The sequence below is a fragment of the Canis lupus genome, chromosome 8 (assembly GCF_011100685.1).
Source record: "Canis lupus familiaris isolate Mischka breed German Shepherd chromosome 8, alternate assembly UU_Cfam_GSD_1.0, whole genome shotgun sequence".
NCBI lineage: Eukaryota > Metazoa > Chordata > Mammalia > Carnivora > Canidae > Canis > Canis lupus.
The window spans coordinates 45,619,323-45,640,413 of NC_049229.1; the positions used below are offsets into that span (position 1 = coordinate 45,619,323).

Sequence of the window (21,091 nt, forward strand, 5' to 3'; positions counted from 1 at the left end):
TGGGTTCAAGGTTATGTTGCCTTACAATACAAATAGGGGAGTGATCTCTCTTTTTCTATACTTGGTAATAGCTTGCGTAAGACTATTTTATTTGTACTAAATTTATTTGGTAGAACTAGTTAGGAAGCTATGTGGGGCTCAAATTTTCTTTATGGGATTTTAAAAAGTCAATTAAATTTCCTTAATGTTTTTAGGGCATTCATATTTTCTATTTTTTCTTGAGTCAGTTCTGGTAAGTTACATTTTTCTAAGTATTTACTCATCTCATCTAAAGTTCTGAACGTGGCCGGCAGGACCCGTCTCCCGCCGCCGCTGGGACCCCGTGTCATCGCCCGGCCCGAGCACGATGCCCCCCAAAAAGGGAGGTGATGGAATTAAACCACCCCCAATCATTGGAAGATTTGGAACCTCCTTGAAAATTGGTATTGTTGGATTGCCAAATGTTGGGAAATCTACCTTCTTCAACGTATTAACCAACAGTCAGGCTTCAGCAGAAAACTTCCCATTCTGCACAATTGATCCTAATGAGAGCAGAGTACCTGTGCCAGATGAAAGGTTTGACTTTCTTTGCCAGTACCACAAACCAGCAAGCAAAATTCCTGCCTTTCTAAATGTGGTGGATATTGCTGGTCTTGTGAAAGGAGCTCACAATGGTCAAGGCCTGGGAAATGCTTTTTTATCTCATATCAGTGCCTGTGATGGAATCTTTCATCTAACACGTGCTTTTGAAGATGATGATATCACGCATGTTGAAGGAAGTGTAGATCCTATTCGAGATATAGAAATAATACACGAAGAGCTTCAGCTTAAAGATGAGGAAATGATTGGGCCCATTATAGATAAACTAGAAAAAGTGGCTGTGAGAGGAGGAGATAAAAAATTAAAACCTGAATATGATATAATGTGCAAAGTCAAATCCTGGGTTATAGATCAAAAGAAACCTGTTCGCTTCTATCATGATTGGAACGACAAAGAGATCGAAGTGTTGAATAAACACTTATTTCTGACTTCAAAACCAATGGTCTACTTGGTTAATCTTTCTGAAAAAGACTACATTAGAAAGAAAAACAAATGGTTGATAAAAATTAAAGAGTGGGTGGACAAGTATGACCCAGGTGCCTTGGTCATTCCTTTTAGTGGGGCCTTGGAACTCAAGTTGCAAGAATTGAGTGCTGAGGAGAGACAGAAGTATCTGGAAGCGAACATGACACAAAGCGCTTTGCCAAAGATCATTAAGGCTGGGTTTGCAGCACTCCAACTAGAATACTTTTTCACTGCAGGCCCAGATGAAGTACGTGCATGGACCATCAGGAAAGGGACGAAGGCTCCTCAGGCTGCAGGAAAGATTCACACAGATTTTGAAAAAGGATTCATTATGGCTGAAGTAATGAAATACGAAGATTTTAAAGAGGAAGGTTCTGAAAATGCAGTCAAGGCTGCTGGAAAGTACAGACAACAAGGCAGAAATTATATTGTTGAAGATGGAGATATTATCTTCTTCAAATTTAATACACCCCAGCAACCGAAGAAGAAATAAATTTTAGCTATTCGGATAAATGTACAACTTCCTAAAAGGGATATGATTTTTTTAAATTAAAATTTCTGAAAACTGAGGGACAAATAAAGTTAGGGGATGGGAATCTTCTAAAAACAGAATTATTTTTGTTTTAAAATTAAAATACTGTGTACCTCCAATGAAATGCAAGTTCACTGAATGTGAACAGCTTTGCTTTTCACGTGATTAAGACCCTACTCCAAATTGTAGAAGCTTTTCAGGAACCATATTACTCTCATGATACTTCATTAATCTCCATCATGTATGCCAAGCCTGACACATTTGACAGTGAGGACAATGTGGCTTGCTCCTTTTTGAATCTACAGATAATGCATGTTTTACAGTACTCCAGATGTCTACACTCAATAAAACATTTGACAAAACCAAAAAAAAAAAAAAAAAAAAAAATAAAGTTCTGAACGTATAGGCACAAAGTTGTAGATCTTTTTTTTTTTTTTACAAAGTTGTAGATCTTATTATTTTTTAAATGACTGCATCATTTAGAGTATATTTCCCTTTTATTCCTAAAATTGTTTAATTTGTCTTTTATTACTTTTATTAGGAGTTTTTCCAGAGATTTTTTTCAATTTTATGAGTTTTCAGGCAATCAGCCTTGAGTTTTAACTTTCTCTATTTGCTATTTCATCAATTTCTGTACTTATTTTTATTATTTTCCTCCTTCCATTGCCTTTGAGATTATCTTACTAGCCTTTTTCTAAATCTTTATCTCATTTTCTAACTATAGCTCAATAATTTCCAGCCTTTTATCTTTTCATATATACACATAAGCATGTAAGATTATAAATATCCTTGTAAGCTCTACTTTATCTTATCTCTTATGTTGTAATATGTAATGTTATTTTTATGATCATTCATCTTGAAATAGTTCTAATTTCCTTTGTGATTGAGAGACAGTCTAGCATTTTGATTACAAGTGTGGAATCTAGGACTTTACTGATTGAATGTAGCATTGCCAGCTGTGTGAGCTTGGGTAAATCACTCCTTAGGGACATTGATTCTTAGTTTGTGGAAATGGGAGAAAATAATAATGATGTGTACCTTGGGTGAATTTTTGCACAGATTAAATGGAGACTGGTACCCCGTAGAAACAATGTACATGTTAGCTATTATTCAGTAGCTGTTATTTCTTCTTTGATTAATTATCATTTCTTAATTCCAATTTTTTTCTAGTTATATTTTACAATTTATTTCTAGTTTTATTACCTGTAATCCAAAAACATTTTCTGTATGATTTCAACTACTGATGATCCAGTGAATCATCAAAGCTGCAAATATTCTGAGCAACTGGGTGGTTTAATCAGTTAAGCATCGGACTCTTGATTTCAGCTCAGGTCATGATCTCAGGGTCATGAGATTGAGCCCAGTGTCAGGCTCTGTACTGGCATGGAAATTGCTTATTATTATTTTTTTAATAAATTTATTTTTTATTGGTGTTCAGTTTGCCAACATACAGAATAACACGCAGTGCTCATCCCGTCAAATGCCCACCTCACTTGCTTAAGATTCTCTTTATTCCTCTCCCTTTACCCCTCCCCCTGCTTGCTCACCCATTCTTCTCTCTTGCTCTCAAAAAAAAAAAAAAGCCGGAAATATTTCAAATATGTTGGAAAAAACCAATGTATTCTGCAGTGTTGAGTGTAGTGTTACACTCTGTTGGTGTATCAGTATCCTCTGAGCAAAGTGGAAACCATTCTAGGTACTTTAGAGATAATTTAATACAGGAAATTTGTTACAAATTTGTTAGAAAAGCAAAAAAAAAAAAAAACAAAAAACAAACAAACAAAAAAAACGTGTGTGTGTGGGTAGGATGCTTAGTAACCGTAGAAAGCCAATGCCAGCCATTAACATTTCTTAGAATTTCTCCCAGGAGAAAAAGTTAACATGGCTTTATCCAAGAACCCAGTATTTCCACACATCTGAGGATGCTAGAGCACCCACTCTGACATTAGAACCGTTGCTGTTGCTTTGTGCAAATAGGAGCCTGGACACCTGAAAAATGATGTAGGAGCCCAGCAACCAGCAGTCATATGGATTGCTGCTGCTGGTGGAGTTGCCATCAAGAAAAGAAAGGGAAAGAAAAGAAAAGAAAAGAAAAGAAAAGAAAAGAAAAGAAAAGAAAAGAAAAGAAAAGGAAAGGAAAGGAAAGGAAAGGAAAGGAAAAAGAAAAGAAAAGAAAAAAGAAAAGAAAAGAAAAGAAAAAAGAAAAGAAAGAAAAGAAAAGAAAAGAAAAGAAAAGAAAAGAAAAGAAAGGAAAGGAAAGGAAAAGAAAAGAAAAGAAAAGAAAAGAAAAGAAAAGAAAAGAAAAGAAAAGAAAAGAAAAGAAAAGAAAAGAAAAAAGGGCTTCCCTTTCTCTTCTGCCTTATGATCTCTGACCAGTACCTCCCTTTGGTAGACTATAAACTGTTGCCAACTGACAAAGGAATCTGGAAATGTACTTTGTGGGATTCAAGCCTGTTCCAAGACAAAGCAATGCTTGGGAAAGTCAATGACTAACCAACTTAGATGTGTTGTTCAAATCTTCTCTATCTTCACTGACTTTTTTATTGTTTGCTTTATCAGTTATCGAGATAGTGGATTGGTATATTTCTTAGAATTCTATTCAGTTTTTCCTTAATTACTTGGATGCATACAAATTTAACATTTTTAGAGCTTCCTAGTAAACCGGATCTTTTATTTTATTATTATTATTATTTTACAAATTACGAAGTGACCCTCTTTATCTATCTCTAGTAAGCATCTTTGTCCTGAAGTCCATTACTGTGATATGATAGTTTGTTCTAGGTTGGGTTCCCTAAGAGCAGAACAGAGACAGCGATTCTGATGCAAACTTTATACCATTTTACTCATTTTTAAGTGCACAGTCCATTGGCATTAAGTACACTCACATTGTTGTGTAACCATCATTGCTATAGATTTTTAGTAGATGCCCTCTATAAGGCCGAGGCAGTTTCCACTTTTCCTGGTTTGCAGAAAGTTATCATAAATGTATGTTAAATTTTATCAAAATGTTTTCCTCTAAGATAACTATGTTTTTTCTTTTATTCTGTTAATTTAACAAATCATAATAACTTTGTATTAGAATATTCCATGAAAATATTTTGGATTAAAACCTACTTGTTCATGGTGGACTACTATTTTAATATATTGATGGATTCATTTTACATTTTGTTAAGGATTTTAAAGTTTATGTTCATGAGTGATATGGCTCTGCAATTTCTCTTTCTTTTAATATTTTTGCAGTTTTGTTATGGCTAAGCTGGTCTCATAAAAACAAATTGGGTAATGTTTCTTCTATTATTTGAAAGAATTTTTGTGGGATTAGAATTATTTCTTCCTTAAATGTTTGCTAGAATTCATCACTAAATCCACATAGGTCTGAAGTTTCCTTTGTGGAAAGGTTAATTACAAATTCAATTTAACGGATGTTCTATCTCTTCTTGTGCTTTGGCAACTTGTATTATTGGCATAAGGATGTTTGTAGTATTCACTTATCTTTTCATCATATGTGATATTGTCATTATCTTCTGACATTGGCATTTAGAGTTTTTTCTCTCTCTTTTTAAAAATTCAGTCTCGTGGGATCCCTGGGTGGCTCAGCGGTTTGACGCCTGCCTTCGGCCCAGGGCGTGGTCCTGGAGTCCCGGGATGGAGTCCCATGTCGGGCTCCCCGCATGGAGCCTGCTTCTCCCTCTGCCTGTGTCTCTGCCTCTCTCTCTGTGTCTCTCATGAATAAATAGATAAAATCTTAAAAAAAAAATCAGTCTTGTTAATGTTTACCAATTTCATTAATTTTTCAAAGAAGCAATTCTGACTTAAATATTTTATTGTTGTTTTTCTATTTTCCTTTTTAAAATTACTGTTCTTACTTTTATCATTTCCTTCCTATTACTTGTTTTGTGTTTAATTTGTTTTACTTTCACTAGCTGTTAATCTAAACCATTGTTTTAAGCCTTCCTTTTTAGTAAGATCAGCATTTATGATTATAAATTTTCCTTTAAGTAGTGCTGCATCTTACACATTTGTTGTATTTTCAGGGTTGTTCAATTTAAAGTATTTTCTAGTTTCTTTTATGATTTCTTCTTTGACAAGATGTTGATAAGTATGTTGTATGATTTTTAAAATATGGAGTTTTTATAAGTATCTTAGTTATCAATTTCTAATTGAACTTTATCATGGTCAGAACATACACCCTGCATGATTTCAATATTTTGAATATTTTTGAGATTGTGTTATGGCCCAGCATGTGGTCTCTTGTGGATAATATTCTATGTACACTTAATGAGTATATTCCACCATTTTTGGTCATTATGTTCTAGAAATGTCAATTAGGTTGAGTCACTTTTTAGTATTCATTTTTTCTGTATTCTTACTGATTTAAAAAAAAATTTACTTGGTCTATCTATCATTGAAAGAGAACTGTTAAAATTTCCAAATTTGTCTATTTCTACTTTTAGTTCTACCAAATTCATTTCCTGCATTTTGAAACTCTAATATAAGATACATATTGCCTTAGGATCATTATATTTTCCTGAAGAACTTAGCCTTTTATCTTTATAAAATGTTCCTCTGTATCTCTGGTTACAGTCCTTATGATTTTTTTCTCCCTCTACTTAGTACCAAGGTTCAAGACAATTCACTTTCCTTATAGTCTCATGATTTTGTGGGGGCAGACATAACTAACTTTATACCAATTATGTAGTTATTTGGGGTTCCATAAACAATAGGTGCCACTTTTTTTTGAGATAGAGAATTCTGAAAGAGATGTAGCATCTAGGTAAACTGAAACTTGTAGACTTGATATATTTGAGATTCCTAAGAGCTATACAAATATAAGTGGAAATATTTTTTGAGCCTTTTCTATATGACAAGCACAATTCCAAATACTTTACACATACTAACAGAATTGATATTTGTAACAGCTCTATGAGGATAACATTATTTTTCTTTCTTTCTTTCTTTCTTTCTTTCTTTCTTTCTTTCTTTCTTCTTTCTTCCTTTCACTTCCTTTTCTTTTCTCTTTTCTTTCTTTTCTCTTTTTTATTTTCCTTTCTTTCTTTCATCTCTATACCAAATGTAGGGCTTAAACTCGTGATCCTGAGATAAGGAGTTGGATGCTCTACCAACTGAACCAGCCAGGTACCCCCCCCACAACTTTTAAAAAAATTATTTTTTATCAATGGGAAATGGAAGCTCAGACAAGTTAGATTATATGTAGGGGTGCCTGGATGGCTCAGTGGTTGAGCATCTGCCTTCAGCTCAGGTCATGATCCCGGGGTCCTGGGATTGGGTCCCACATCAAGTTCCCCACAGGGAGCCTGCTTCTCCCTCTGCCTATGTCTCTCTGCCTCTCTCTGTGTCTCTAATGAATAAATAAATAAAAATCCTTAAAAAATTAGATCATATGTAGAGCTAGTAGAGGGCAGAGGCAGAATGTGAGCTTAGGCAGTGATGCTCAGGGACCCAACTCAACCACTATGAACATATAGTGGTAGAATGATCCCAGGTAAACTCTTAGGTTCCGAATCTGATATGCTCATCTGATCACAATATTTGACTGCTCAAATCCTTTTAATGGCTTGTCATGGTTCTTAAGCTGAAGACCAAAATTCTTTATCTGTTCAAGGAAGATTTATCTCCTGCCCACTTCCCCAGCTTCGTTTTGAGTTACTTTCTCCCTTGGTCTACCTCATTCATACCATTTAGAGAAATCATCTCCAAGATTTTCCAATCTAGTATGCTTTCTCCTTCTTCAAGAGCATGACATATACTGGATCCTTGGCTTGAAACTCTCTTTCCTTCTATCTTTGTCTCATCATCCTTTAAGTCTCAAATATTATCTCCTCCAGGTAGCCTTCACTAATGCCCCTTGATTAGATTCTCCAGCCTTACATGCTCATAGCAATCTCTAACACAGCATGCTTGGAAATCCTTGTTGGATATATGCCTTCTCTTCTTGATTTTAAACTCAATAAGACCAAGGAGGGTAACTATCTTATTCACAACTGGGTCCCTATAGCTTAACAAAGGGTTTGACATATAGCAGTCATATAAATAAATATATTTTAAGTCCCAAAGTAAAACTGGCATCTTTAAAAGATAGTCCTCTCTCAGGGCCACAGTCTCTGAGAATTTAGATATCTTCAGGCACTTTATAAGGCTTATATCCAGGACATAATTCACTATCTGAAAATTAGTTTAGCATTCTCCCGGGACCAACCCTCAGGAGATGAGATGTTTGGGAATTTTGCTTTATAAAAGTTAGAGAAGCATTTCTTCTGGTATTTTGACCTCATAGATTCCAGTCCCATCTGGAGCCTACAAATGCAAAATTATGTATACTTATGAGGAAACACATGGCGACAGCTGTGAGCTAATTCCTGTTTTTCAGATTCCAAATAAATTTGTTTTAACCAATGAATAGAGGGCATAGGGGATATTGTGTATAGAGGGATTGATTTAAAGTATGAAATATATGTCAACAAATCCCCCATACCCCGAAGCATTTCCTTGATGCTGCTTTTTAGTTCCTCTTGCAACATTTGTTTATTTTGGATTAAAGCAATTGCCTCTTTCTTTAAAAAAGAAAAATTTATTTATTTATTTGGGAGAGAGCATGCATAAGCACAAGAGCCTGAGCAGGAGGAGCGGAGGAAGAGGGAGGGGAAAGAATCTGGAACAGACTCCACATGGATCTCAGGACCCCCTGAGATCATGACCTAAGCCAAAACCAAGAGTTGGTTGCTTAACCTACTGAGCCACCCAGGAACCCCACAATTGCCTCTTTTAAGATGCAAATATCTGGGCGCCTGGGTGGCTGAGTCAGTTCAGCAACTGCGTTTAGCTCAGGTCAGGATCTCAAGGTCCTGGGATCCAGCCACCACCCCTCCCTGCGAGTGGAGAGTCAGCTTCTCCCTCTGCCCCCTCCCTCTACTTGTGCTCTCTTTCTCTCTCTCTCTCTCTCTCTCTCAAATAAATAAAATCTTCTAAAAATTGCAAATATCACCAGGGGTTGAGGGGACAGAGCTAAAGGAGGTAGCACAATGAGCTGCTTTTCGTGTTCACTTGTTTGATTCTTTCTCCTCCAATTTTTTGCGAATTAGTAAATCATCTCCTTCCCAAACCCACAAACAAGTTGAAAACAGGTTCCATGAGGAGGAAAAGGGAGAGAAAGGACAAGAGGAATCACTGTCAAGGTGATCCTTCTTGGAATCAGTGTGGCAAACCCTGGATGCCAGGTCAGCAGGAATTCCACAGAATGCCAGGGAAAGAGGAGAGGTCCCATTTAGGTAGAAAGGAAAGCTTCACAAAGAAACTGCGTCCTGTTCACACTATTTCAAGGGACAACTTTTTCTTTTTCATTCAGCATTGCTTAATGACCAACACATACCTCTATCCTATCCCTATTCATTTGAAATAAGATATCTTTCTTTAAGGACAGTTTTATTGAAGCATAGTTGGCATACAATAAATTACACATATTTAACATGTACAATTAAATATTTTACTCTCTGAATACACCTGTGAGCTTTTACCACAATCGAAAAAATGAACGCATTTTGCCAACTCCAAAAGTCTCTTTGTTCTGTTTGCAAATTCTTCCTCCTTCCCCTTCCTGCCCTCTTCTAGGCAACTACTGATCTATCACTATAGATTCTTTTGCATTTTCTTGAATTTTATACAAATGGAATCATGTTGTATATATTTATTTCATTTGGCATAATTATTTTAGATTCATCCGTATTGGACATATTGATAGTTCATTACTTTTTCACTCCGTTGCCTGTATATGCCACAATTTGTTTATTTATTTGCTTATTGCCCATTTGGATTGTTTCCAGTTTGGGTCTATTACAAATAAAGCTGCTATAAACACTCATGTATAAGTCCATGTAAGTCTCTGTGTAGACATATGATTTTAGTTCTTTTGGGTAAATACTAGGACTGCAGTGGCTGGGTCATATGGTAGGAGTATTTTAACTTTTTAAAGAAAAATGCCAACCATTTTCTGAAATGATTGTATTATTTTGCATTCCCACCAGCAGTGTGAGAGTTCCCATTTTTTGGCATCCTTGCCAGCATTTGGCATGGTCATACTTTTTAATTTTAGCCATTCTATTAAGTGTGTAGTGGCTTTTCCTTGTGGCTTTATTTCCCTAATGGCTGATGATGCTGAGCATTTTTTCATGTGTTTATTTGCCATCTGCATGCCTTCTTTGGTGATATGTCTATTCCAATCCTTTGCCCATTAAAAAAAATTGGGCTGGGGGGCAGCCCGGGTGGCTCAGTGGTTTAGTGCAGCCTTCAGCCCAGGGCCTGATCTGGAGTCCCAGGATCGAGTCCTGTGTCAGGATCCCTACATGGAGCCTGCTTCTCTCTCTGCCTGTGTCTCTGCGCACCCCCCCCCTCCTCTGTGTGTGTGTCTCTCATGAATAAATAAATACAATCTTTTTTTAAAAAATCGTGTTGGTTTCATATTTTTGAATTTTGAGAGTTCTTTATATATCCTGGATATAAGCCCTTTATCACATATATGCTTTGCAGATCCTTTCCTCCCACTCTTCCAGTTATTTTTTGTTGTTGTTGTTGTTGTTCTTGTTCTTAACAATGTCTTTCAGAGAAAAGTTTTTAACTTTTGTGAAGTGCAATTTTTGCTGTAATGTATTATGCTTTTGGTATCACATCTAAGAAGTCTTTGTGTAACTCAAGGTCACAAAGAGTTTTCTCCTGTTTTCTTCTAGAAATTTTATAATTTTAGTTTTTGTATTTGGGTTGTGATCCATTCTGAATTAATTTTTGTACATCCTGGAAGACTGAATAGAAGTTCTAAATTTCGGCTTATGGGTATCCAATTGTTCCAGCACCATTTGTTGAAAAGACTGTCCATTCTCTAGCAAATTGTCAAAACACAGTTGTCCATATATGTGTGGGCCTATTTCTGGACTCTCTTCTGTGCCATTCATTTATTTTTTAGTCTTTATGTCAATGCCACATTGCCTTGATTATTATAGTTTTATAACATGTCTCTAAATGAGATAGTGTTAGCCTTCCAAATTTGACTTTTTCAAAGTTATTTTTGGTTAGCCTAGATCCTTTACATTTATCCACTAAGTGTAAAATCAGCTTATGAATTTCTACAAAGAACCTTTTTAAATTTGGATAGAGATTGCATTGAATCTATAGAGCAATAGGGGAAACCTGACATCTTAACAATTTTGAGTCTTTCAATCCATGAATAATATATCTCTATTCATTTTGGACTTTCTTTAATTTCTCTTAGCTATTTTTGTAGCTTTCAATGCCCATGTTTTAAACATCCTTTGTCAGATTTATCACTATGTATTTCACATTTAACACTATTTCAATTTTTGGTTCATTGCTAGTAAATAGAAATATTACTGATTTTTTAAAAAGATTTTATTTATTTATTTATTTATTTATTTATTTATTTATTTATGAAAGACACAGAGAGAGGCAGAGACATAGGCAGAGGAAGAAGCAGGCTCCAGGCAAAGAGCCTGATGTGGGACTCAATCCGGGAACTCTGGGATCACGCCCTGAGCCAAAGGCAGACGCTCAATAGCTGAGCGACCCAGGTGTCCCATATTACTGATTTTTAATATTGATCTTGTATACTGCAACATGGCTAAATTCATTTAATTCTAGTAGCTTTAAAAAATAGATTCCAACAAATTTTCTTCTTCTTCTTCTTTTTTTTTTTTTTAAAGATTTTATTTATTCATGGGAGAGAGAGAGAGAGAGAGGCAGAGACACAGGAAGAGGGAGAAGCAGGCTCCATGCAGGGAGCCCGATGTGGGACTCGATCCCAGGACTCCAGAATCATGCCCTGGGCAGAAGGCAGGCGCTTAACTGCTGAGCCACCCAGGGATCCCCTAAATTTTCTAAATAACCATATTAAATGTAGGCTACATATAAAGACAACTTTATTTCTTTCCAATCTGGATGCTTTTATTTCATAGTCTTCCCTTGCTGTACTGACTAGAACCTCTAGTACAGAGTTGAATAGAATTGGATAGAGTGACATCCTTGTCTTGTTCTGGATATTAATGGTGAAAGACTGAATGTTTTCCCTGAAGCATTATGTTAGCAGCTAAGTTTTTCTAAATTGGTAATATCTAGGTGAGAAAGTTCCTTCTGTTCTCAGTTTGCTTTTTCTGCATCTATTGAAATGATCATATGACTTCTTTTTAAATAACTTTTAAAAAGTGTGTTACTAGGTGAATTATATTGCTTTTTGAGCATTAAAACAATATTGTATTCATGCGATGAATTATATTTGGTCTTGATATGTCATACTTTATATATTGTTGGAATAAGTTTGATAATATTTTGTTTAGAAAGTTTACGTATATGGGGGGCTTAGGTGGCTCAGTCAGTTAAGCATCTGACTCTTGATCTTAACTGAGGTCATGATCTCAGGGTTGTGAGATTGAGCCCATATTGGGTTCTGTGCTGGTCAAAGAGTTTGCTTAGGATTCCCTCTTGTTTCCTTTCTTGAAAAAAGTTTGCATATATGCTCATGAGGGATTTTGATCTGTAGTTTTATTTTATTGTAACCTGTCTGGGTTTTGGTATCAGAATAAATGAGTTGGGATAACATTATAGAATGATTTGGGAGGTATTCCTTCCTTCTCAATTTTATGGAAGAGTTTGTCTAGAACTGATATTATTTCTTCCTTAAATATTTAGTAGAACTCATCAGTGAAGCCATCTAGGCCTCCGATTTCCTTTGTGTGAAAGTTTCTAACTACAAAGTCAAGTTCTTTTTGATATAAAGTTATTCAATTTGTCTATTTCATTTTGAGTAGATTTGACCCATTTCATCTAAATTATCATAAAGTTGTTCACCATATTTCCTTATTATTTGTTTAATATATATAGAATGTGTAGAGAAATAGCCATTCTCATTCTTGATTTTGGTAATTTGTGTGTGTGTTTTCCTGATCAGTCGGGCTAGAGATTAAAGAATTTTATTGATTATCTCATAGAATTAGCTTTTAATTTTACTGAGTTTCTTTATTGCATTTCTGTTATTTAGTTCATTGATTTTTGTTTTAATATTTATTGTTTTATTTCTTTTGCTCTTTTTTTTCTAGTTTCTTCAGGTGAAAACTGAGGTCATTGGTAGGATATCTTTTTTTTCATAATACAAGCATTTAAAGATGAGGGATGGAGGAGGGGCCAAATGAGTGAAGGGGAATAGGAAATATAAACTTCCAGTTATGGAATAAATAAATCATGGAAATAAAAGGCATGGCATAGGGAATATAGTCAGTGATAATGTAAGAGAATTGAATAGTGACAGGTAACAGCTACACTTGTGGTGAGCATAGCATAAACCATAGAGAAGTTAAATTACTACATAACAACATCTGAAATTAATGTAACATTGTATGTCAGCTATCTTAAAAACAAACCAAAAAAACAGCTATAAATTTCTCCTAAATAATCATTTTTAGCATTCCTTAAAATGTGGATTGCTATATTTTCATTTTGTTCAGGTGAAAATACTTGCTAATTTTCCTTTTGATTTCTTCTCTAATTCATGGATTATTTAGAAGTGTGTTATTTAATTTTCAAATAATTGGAGATTTTCCAGAGGCCTTGGCAATTTAATTCTGGTGACAGAGAACATTCTTTATATGAGTTGAATCCTTCTAAATTTACTGAGACATATTTCATAACCCACAATATGGTCCATCAGGGTAAATTTTTCCTGTGCACTTGAAAAGGATATGAATTCTGCTATTGTTGAGTGGAGTGTTAATTAGGTCACCTTGGTTAATTGGTGTTGTTCAAGCCTTTTCTATTTTTACTTATTTTATCTTTTTATTTTACTAGCTATTGAGAAAGTGGCAATACAATATCTGGCTATAGTTACAGATTTGTTTGTTTTTCTTTGAAGTTCTACCAACTTTTATTTTATGGACTCTGAAGCTCTATTATTAGGGGCATAAACCCTTATTATTGTTATGTTATCTTGATGAATTGATGCCTCATCATTATGAAATGACCTCTTTATGACTGGTAAAATGCTTTGCTCTGAATATTACTGATATTAATTTAGTCACTCCAGCTTTCTTTTGATTAGAATATACATTTTTCCATTCTTTTACTATTAACTTGTGTCTTTAAAATAAATGAGTGTTCATTATACAGAGCATATATTTAGGTGCATCTTATTTTTCCCCATCACTCTGACAATCTTTACCTTTTGACTTTTTTTTTACCTTTTGATATTTTTGATATTTTTGTCTTCCTAAAAATGTTCCTAAGTTTAGTTTTTTTTTAAAAAGATTTTATTTATTTATTCATGAGATACACACACACACACACAGAAAGAAAGAGAGAGAGAGAGAGAGAGAGAGGCAGAGACACAGACAGAGGAGAAGCAGGCTCCATTCAGGAAGCCCAAGGTGGGACTCAATTCCGGGACTCCAGGATCACACCCTGGGCCGAAGGCAGGCACCAAACCGCTGAGCCACCCAGAAATCCCTCAAAACTAAGTTTAGTTTTGAGATACAATTAAACTACTTAGAAATATTTTGCTACTTTCAGGTTTTGCTTTTAAGATTCTTTAGGTGGTATCAGAAGGTCCCAAAACCCTTCTCAGTAGTCAATTTCCTTGACAATTCTGAGGTTTTTGACTCTCCTATCTCATCTTTTAGAGTGGTTCTTTCCCTGGTCTTGAGTAATTTCCTCACATGAATGTAATGATCAGTATGTTGCTGAGTACTCAAAGCAGACCCTCTGCATATCTTCCGGATTCTTGCTGTGTAGTGCTCTTATTTTGATACTCTGCCCTGGCAGCTCTGCTTTGGTCTCCCCTAGACTCTGTTCCGTGTCTTCAAATTGGGAATCTGCTGGGCTCTACATAGGATTCCCCTCCACACACCACAGCTTGGAAATTCTTTCAGGACAGTAAGTGAGGACAATTGTAGGGCTCACTATCTCTTTGGATGACTATCCTTCATTTTCTAATGTACAGTGCCATTGATGTGGAAATGTTGGGGTTCAGAGCAAAGAGTCAGAAAGAATTCTTGTTAGAAATGCAGAATCTCATACTTTGCCTCAGAACTGTTGGGTCAGTCTGCACTTAGTAACAGAAGGTCTGGTAGGAGACACTTCATTGAAGAAAGAACATCCAATCTGAAAGCTGAAGGACAGGTAGATGGTTTCCAGGTAATATATGGGCCTGGTGACATCTTTCAGGTAGAAAGAACAGCAAGTGAAAGGCCTTCGAGATAGGAGAGAGGATGCTTGAAAAAGTGAAGGAAGGCCTTGCTGGCATGGTTAACACGTTAACTCAGGATAGAAGGGATTTAACGAAGGTAACAGTCAATTGCAGTAGCTTGGTTTTGTTTAGATGCTATTTTGAGGAAACCTATGATAAAAAGATGTTTTGAGACAATTGAAAACTTGAATACAGAGTAGATATTAATACCATTGGCTTTGGTGATGGTTATGTGTTTATATAAGAAAATGTCTGTGTTTAGTAGAGATATGTATGGAAAGATTTGGGGGCAAAATGACCTGATGACAGGAACGGGCTTGAAAAAATAACTGCAGAAAATGGAAGGCAGATGAAAAGGAATGAAGAAAGTAGAGCTCAAAGTGAGTGACTGTTGAATCAGGGGGATGTACACATGAGGTTCATTATATTATTCTCCCCTCTTCTGTGTATTTTTGACAACTTTTATAATAAAAAGTTAAAACATTTTGGACTTCATCAAATCTCTTATCTTTGCTTTTATATGAAGTTTAGTTCATGATTAAACTATCCCAAGAGCTATGCACAAAGCAATATTTTCCTTCTTTGAAGACAATTCAGAAGCCCTTGACAGAAGGTCATTTTGAGCCCTGTGAATCTACATGCATTTTCTTTTATTGGAAAAAGCAGAAAAGCATGGCTTTGTGGAGGTTTGACTCATTTCTTTAAGCAGATGATGCATCTGGGTCTAGGGCTGGGGAGCATCTGCTCAGAGGCTGCAAAGACTAGTGCCCAGAGGGTCTCCTGTGGTGCAGGCACAGCCAGGCCTGCAACTTGGTGGGCAGCACTGTGCTCTGGACATGAGAAAAATGTACACTTTTGTGCTCCTGAGTTTGAAATCATGTGTATACAATAGTGGCTTTTGATAGTGAGGATTATGGATTTTTCAATCTACAGAGACATTTACCACATCTCTGGGAGGATCAATAAAAAGGAAATGAGGACAGAGTAGAAGGGATGGCTTTGGAGCCCCCATTTATCAGCTCTGTAGCCTTAAGAGAACTACTAGGTCTCTTGAGGCTTCATTTCATCACCTGTAAAATGATTTTACCTGCTCAGTTGGGTGGCTGTGAAGATTTAATGAGATAATTTGTCTAAAAACTTGGTCTCATTGGAAGCTGTAAAAAATGATCAATAATGTTGCATTTTTCCTGAATTGGACTTCTTAGTATTTTCCCCTCTTTCTTAGGAGGCTTAGAAAACTTATTTTTGGCTCTCAATTTGACTGCTTTCCTTGAGACCTATCTTCATTTCTAATGCAAAAGGTGACCTTTAGCATGTGCCTCTTAACCTGGATCTTCTTTCTGCCTGCAAGATTGATGTGATCCTGGAGGTGCAGTAGCCATCTTGTCATCATGAGGCTTATCCTATACCCTAAAGGTATCAAGGCAGAAAGATAAGGAGACTTCGGTCCTTACTGGCAGTGTTGGATGGTACCAGGGTTGGACTACCCACTGAACCTCACCTTTGAAGACCACATATTCTAGAATTTAAAACTCCAAGTGTCACTAAAATGAGAAAGATAATAGGTGTAGGTAAGAAAGCATTGCAGAATACTGATAAATGATGATCTGAAGATTGGATATATGCATTTACTCTCTTTTTCTACTTCTCTGTGTGTGTGTGTGTGTGTGTGTGTGTGTTAATGTGCACATGTGTATGACAATTTTCATAATAAAAAGGAAAATATTTTTTGATCTTCAAAATATTTCCTGTCTTGATTCTCGTATGATGCTTCACCTCATGATGAAGCTCTTCCAAGTGCAGAGCACAGTGGTTTCCTGTTGGCAGAGTTTCATTGGCCTCACCATATACCCAGGCCTGCCTCCACGTTCCTGCCAAGCTGCTGCCCCCTGCTGGCACCTGACATGTTGTACGTCTGGGTTTAAGCCTTCCAAACACTTCAGAAGGTCCTGGTTGTAGGCTCTCTCTACTGAAGGTATTCAGGGAGACATCTGTCTCTTGATTTCAAATTATATTTAATAAGTGAATGTCCCTTCTATTCCAAATTTCTTTTTTTTTTAATTGTATTTATTTATTCATGAGAGACACAGAGAGAGTGAGGCAGAGACACAGGCAGAGGGAGAAACAGGCTCCCTGCAGGGAGCCCGACCCGGGACTCGATCTCAGGTCTCCAGGATCACGCCCTGGGCTGAAGGTGGCGCTAAGCCGCTGAGCCACCGGGGCTGCCCTATTCCAAATTTCTTAATGTCTGCTTTTTACAAAGTACCATCGGCCCTCAAAAATGGCAATATGTGGAAATACAAGAGACATAAAACCCTATTCATGTTGTGAGGATGAGGATTCAGAAAGCCCCCCCCCCCCCCCCCCCCCCCCCCCCCCGCCGGAGTTGATGCCCTCCTTTTTATTCTCATTCCTCCGATGTCTTCGGTTATCTACTTGTGGACATGTTCTGGGATAGGATTCTGAAAGCCCATCCTTTCGATTTTTATTTGATCTTAGATTTCATGGGAGTGATGCTGGTGAAATATTTGAGATGGATCAGGGAGAGAGAAGAGACTGGGTGTGCAGTTCACCAAGGAGATTATGGAATGACTTTTGTGACCCCAGATCTAAATAGAAATTGTATCACTAGACTGACTGGCAAGAGACTGAAGAAGTTGCAATATCTTTTCAAGTTTGGAAAAAATGAACAGATTCACATCCTCCTTTCTTAATATTATTAAGGCTGCAGAAACTGCCTTGTAGGAATAACATTTTTGTATGTTGTTCCTCAAATTCCTCATGGCTTCTGGGTGACCAAAGGCAAGGCTTTGCAAACAGGTTGTATCTTCCATGTCCATTTATTCAGGAGCAGATAAAATTGATTTGTTATTCCTGAGGGACGAACAGGAAGGAAGCTGTCTCATTCCTGCTTACTCATGGGAGGAGGATATGTATTAAAGACAGGCACTGATAATCTAGATAATCTAGAGATTATCTAGTTCATTCTAATTTTAAGTACATGGGAACAGAGGGTCATATGAGATGTGGTGATTTACTAGATGTCCCATTGCTAGGTCAGTGGTAGGCAGGCACTGGAGCATTGACATATTTTCAAGTGCACTTGGACTATTTGCCAGGAAAGATCAAATCCTGGAACACAAAAGAAACCATAAGATATTTAACAGAATTGAAATCATACAAGTATGTCTTCTAATCATTATGGAGCTAAACCACAATCCATCAACAAAAAGATAATAGGAAAATCTCCAAACACATGAAAAAAATCAAATAACACATGTCTAAATATTCATTCATCAAAGATATAAGTCTCAAAAAGTATGAATATTGTGAATTGAATTAAAATGAAAATATAATATATTAAGACTTGTGGAATGCCACTAAAGCAGTGTTTAAGGGGAAATTTATAGCATTAAATACTTGTATTGGATGATAAATCTTTCAAATTAATAATCTCAACTTCCACCTTAAGGAACCAAGAAAGAAGAGCAAAATAAACCCAAAGCAATCATAAAGAGGGAACTAAAGATAAAAGTAAAAATTCATGGAATTGAAAACACCAAAAAAAATAGGGAAAAATCAATAAACCAAAAACTGATTCTTGGAAAAGACTAATAAGATTGATAAACTTCTAGCAGGACTGCCAAAGGGGGGAAAAAGGAAATAAGAGCAACCACTTCATCCTGGTTTGCCTGGGACTTTCCAGTTTAAGCACTTTAAGTCCTGCATCCCAGGAAATCCCCCTGTCCTGAGCAATCTGGGATGGTTGGTCACTCTACAACAAATTACCCAGATATGAACAAGGAAATTTCGCTACAGACCCTGCAAAGGATAAGAAGGAAATACTAAAAACAACTTTATATGTATAAACTCAACCAAACCAGAAGAAATGGACTAGTTCCTTAAAAACTATAAGTTAACCAAAACTCACCCAATATGAAACTCACCCATATAAAACAGACAACCTGAATAGCCTTATAAGTACTAAAGAAATTAAACTCATAGTTAAAAACCTTCTTTAACAGAAATCTCTAGTCTTAGATGGTTTCACTAATAAATTCTACCAATTATTTAAGGAAGAAATAGCACCAACTCTATACAATCTCTTCCAGCAAGTAGAATAGAAAGGAACACTTCCCAATTCATATGATTATTCAATTACTCTGATAGCAAAACCAGGAAAGAGATTACACGGAAAGAAAACCACAGACCAGTATCCCTCATGAACATAGGTACCAAAATTCCCAATAATACATTAGCAAATTGAATCCTGCACATTGTGTCTATCTATCTACCCATCCATCCATCCATCCATCCACCTACCTACCTCTCACCATGACCAAGTGGGTTTTATCCTGGGAATGAAAGAAGACTGGCTCAAGTTTTAAAGAACAACAAATGTAATACACCATATTAACAATCTACAGAAGAAAAACCACTTGATTATATTAATTGGTGCAGAAAAAAATGCTTTTGACAAAATATAATGTTCAATCATGATAAACATTTTTGGTGAACTAGAAATAGAAGGTAAGATTCTCAACCTGGTAAAAAGCATCTATAAAAAAATTTGCAGCTAACATCTTACCTAATGGTACAATGTTTTTCTTCTAAGATCAGGAATAAGACTGGGATGTCCACTCTCCTCACTCCTATTCAACTTGGTACTGAGTCTTATTTGGTAAAATAGGGCAAAAAGAAAAAAAAAAAAGGGCATACATATTGGAAAGGAAGAAATGAAACTGTCCCTATTCACAGATGACATGACGTCATTAAGAAAATCCAAAGGAATCTACCAAAAGCAAAGACAAGACTTCTCCCAGAACAGGTGAGCTTAGTGACAAGTACAAGGTCAATTTCCTATTCAGTTTTATTTTTGTATATTAGCAATAAATAATTGGAACCCCAAATTTAATATAAATATAGTAGTCAGCACCCCTTCCCCAACAAAAAAGAGAAAACAAGAAAGAAAGAAATACTGAGGTCTAAATCTGACCAAACATGTGACCAAACATACATAGGTTCTGTATACTAAAAATTACAAACTCATGAAAGAACTCGAACACCTAAAAAAATGCAGATATATATCTTTTTCATGAGTTGGAAGTCTCAACATAATAAAAATGTCAGTTCTTCCTAAATTGATCTACAAATTTAACATAATTCTAATACAAATTCCAGAAGAACTTCTTGTAGATGTGGCAAGCTTACTCTAAAACTTATTTGGAATGGCAAAGGAACAAGAATAACCAAAACAATTTTGTAAAAAAAAAAAAAAGTTTGAGGAATCACACTATACAATTGTAAGACCTATTATAAAAAGCTACAAAAATCAAGACAGGGTGGTATTGGTGAGGGAACAAATAATAGAACAACAAACAGAACAAAGACACCAGAAATCAACCTACACAAATATGGCCAATTGATTTTTGACAGAGGTTCAAAGGCAATTCAATGGAGAAAGAGTTATCTTTTCAACAAGTTGTGTTGAAACAAGTAGACATCTATGTATAAAAAAAAAATGAAACCTAAACTTCACACCAAAACAAAATTGAACTAAAGTAGATCATAGACCTAAATGTAAAACATAAAACTATAAAACTTTTACAGGAAAAGGTAGAAGATCAAGATCAGGATTAGGCAAAGAATTCTTAGATAGGACACCAAAAGCATGACCCACAATAGAAAATATTGGTTAAATTAGACTCCAACAAAATAAAAAGATTTCTCTGATAAAAATACTGTAAAGAGCATAAAAATACATGTTACATACAGGGGGAATGTTTATAAATCACATATCAAAGGTCTTATATGCAGAGTACATAAAAAGCTCTCAAAATGTAATAGGAAGAGCAGGATTGATCCAACTATCTCAGTCCTCCATATTTACCCTAGGAAATGAAAATTTTGGATCATGCAGCTCTATCTAAAGTCTACCCAAACTGAAAACAACTCAAATACCCATCAAAAGGGAATAATAGCCTTGGTGGCTCAGTTGGTTAAGTGCCCAACTCTAGATTTTGACTCAGGTCATGATCTCAGGGTTGGGAGATGGAGCCCCATGTAGGACTCCATACTAGACATGGAGACTGCTTAAGATTCTCTCACCTTCTCCCTCAGCCCCTCCCCTCTCTCTCCCTCCCAAAAAAAATTCATTTAAATAAATAAAACACATTTTTTAAAAAAAAGGTAATAAGTAACGAACTAGCACATCTATACAACGAAACTTTATGCTGCAATAGGAAAGACTAAACCATTGATCC

At 35.9% G+C, this 21,091-nt stretch overlaps 1 protein-coding gene across 1 annotated transcript; it reads left to right on the forward strand.

The window, feature by feature from the left end:
• The first annotated feature begins 290 nt into the window (after nucleotides 1-290).
• Nucleotides 291-1,656, forward strand: LOC119876468 (obg-like ATPase 1). The gene has a single exon (XM_038544042.1). It carries the CDS (start codon nucleotides 347-349, stop codon nucleotides 1,535-1,537), a length of 1,191 nt encoding a protein of 396 aa, XP_038399970.1. The 5' UTR covers nucleotides 291-346; the 3' UTR covers nucleotides 1,538-1,656.
• The last annotated feature ends 19,435 nt before the right edge of the window (nucleotides 1,657-21,091 follow it).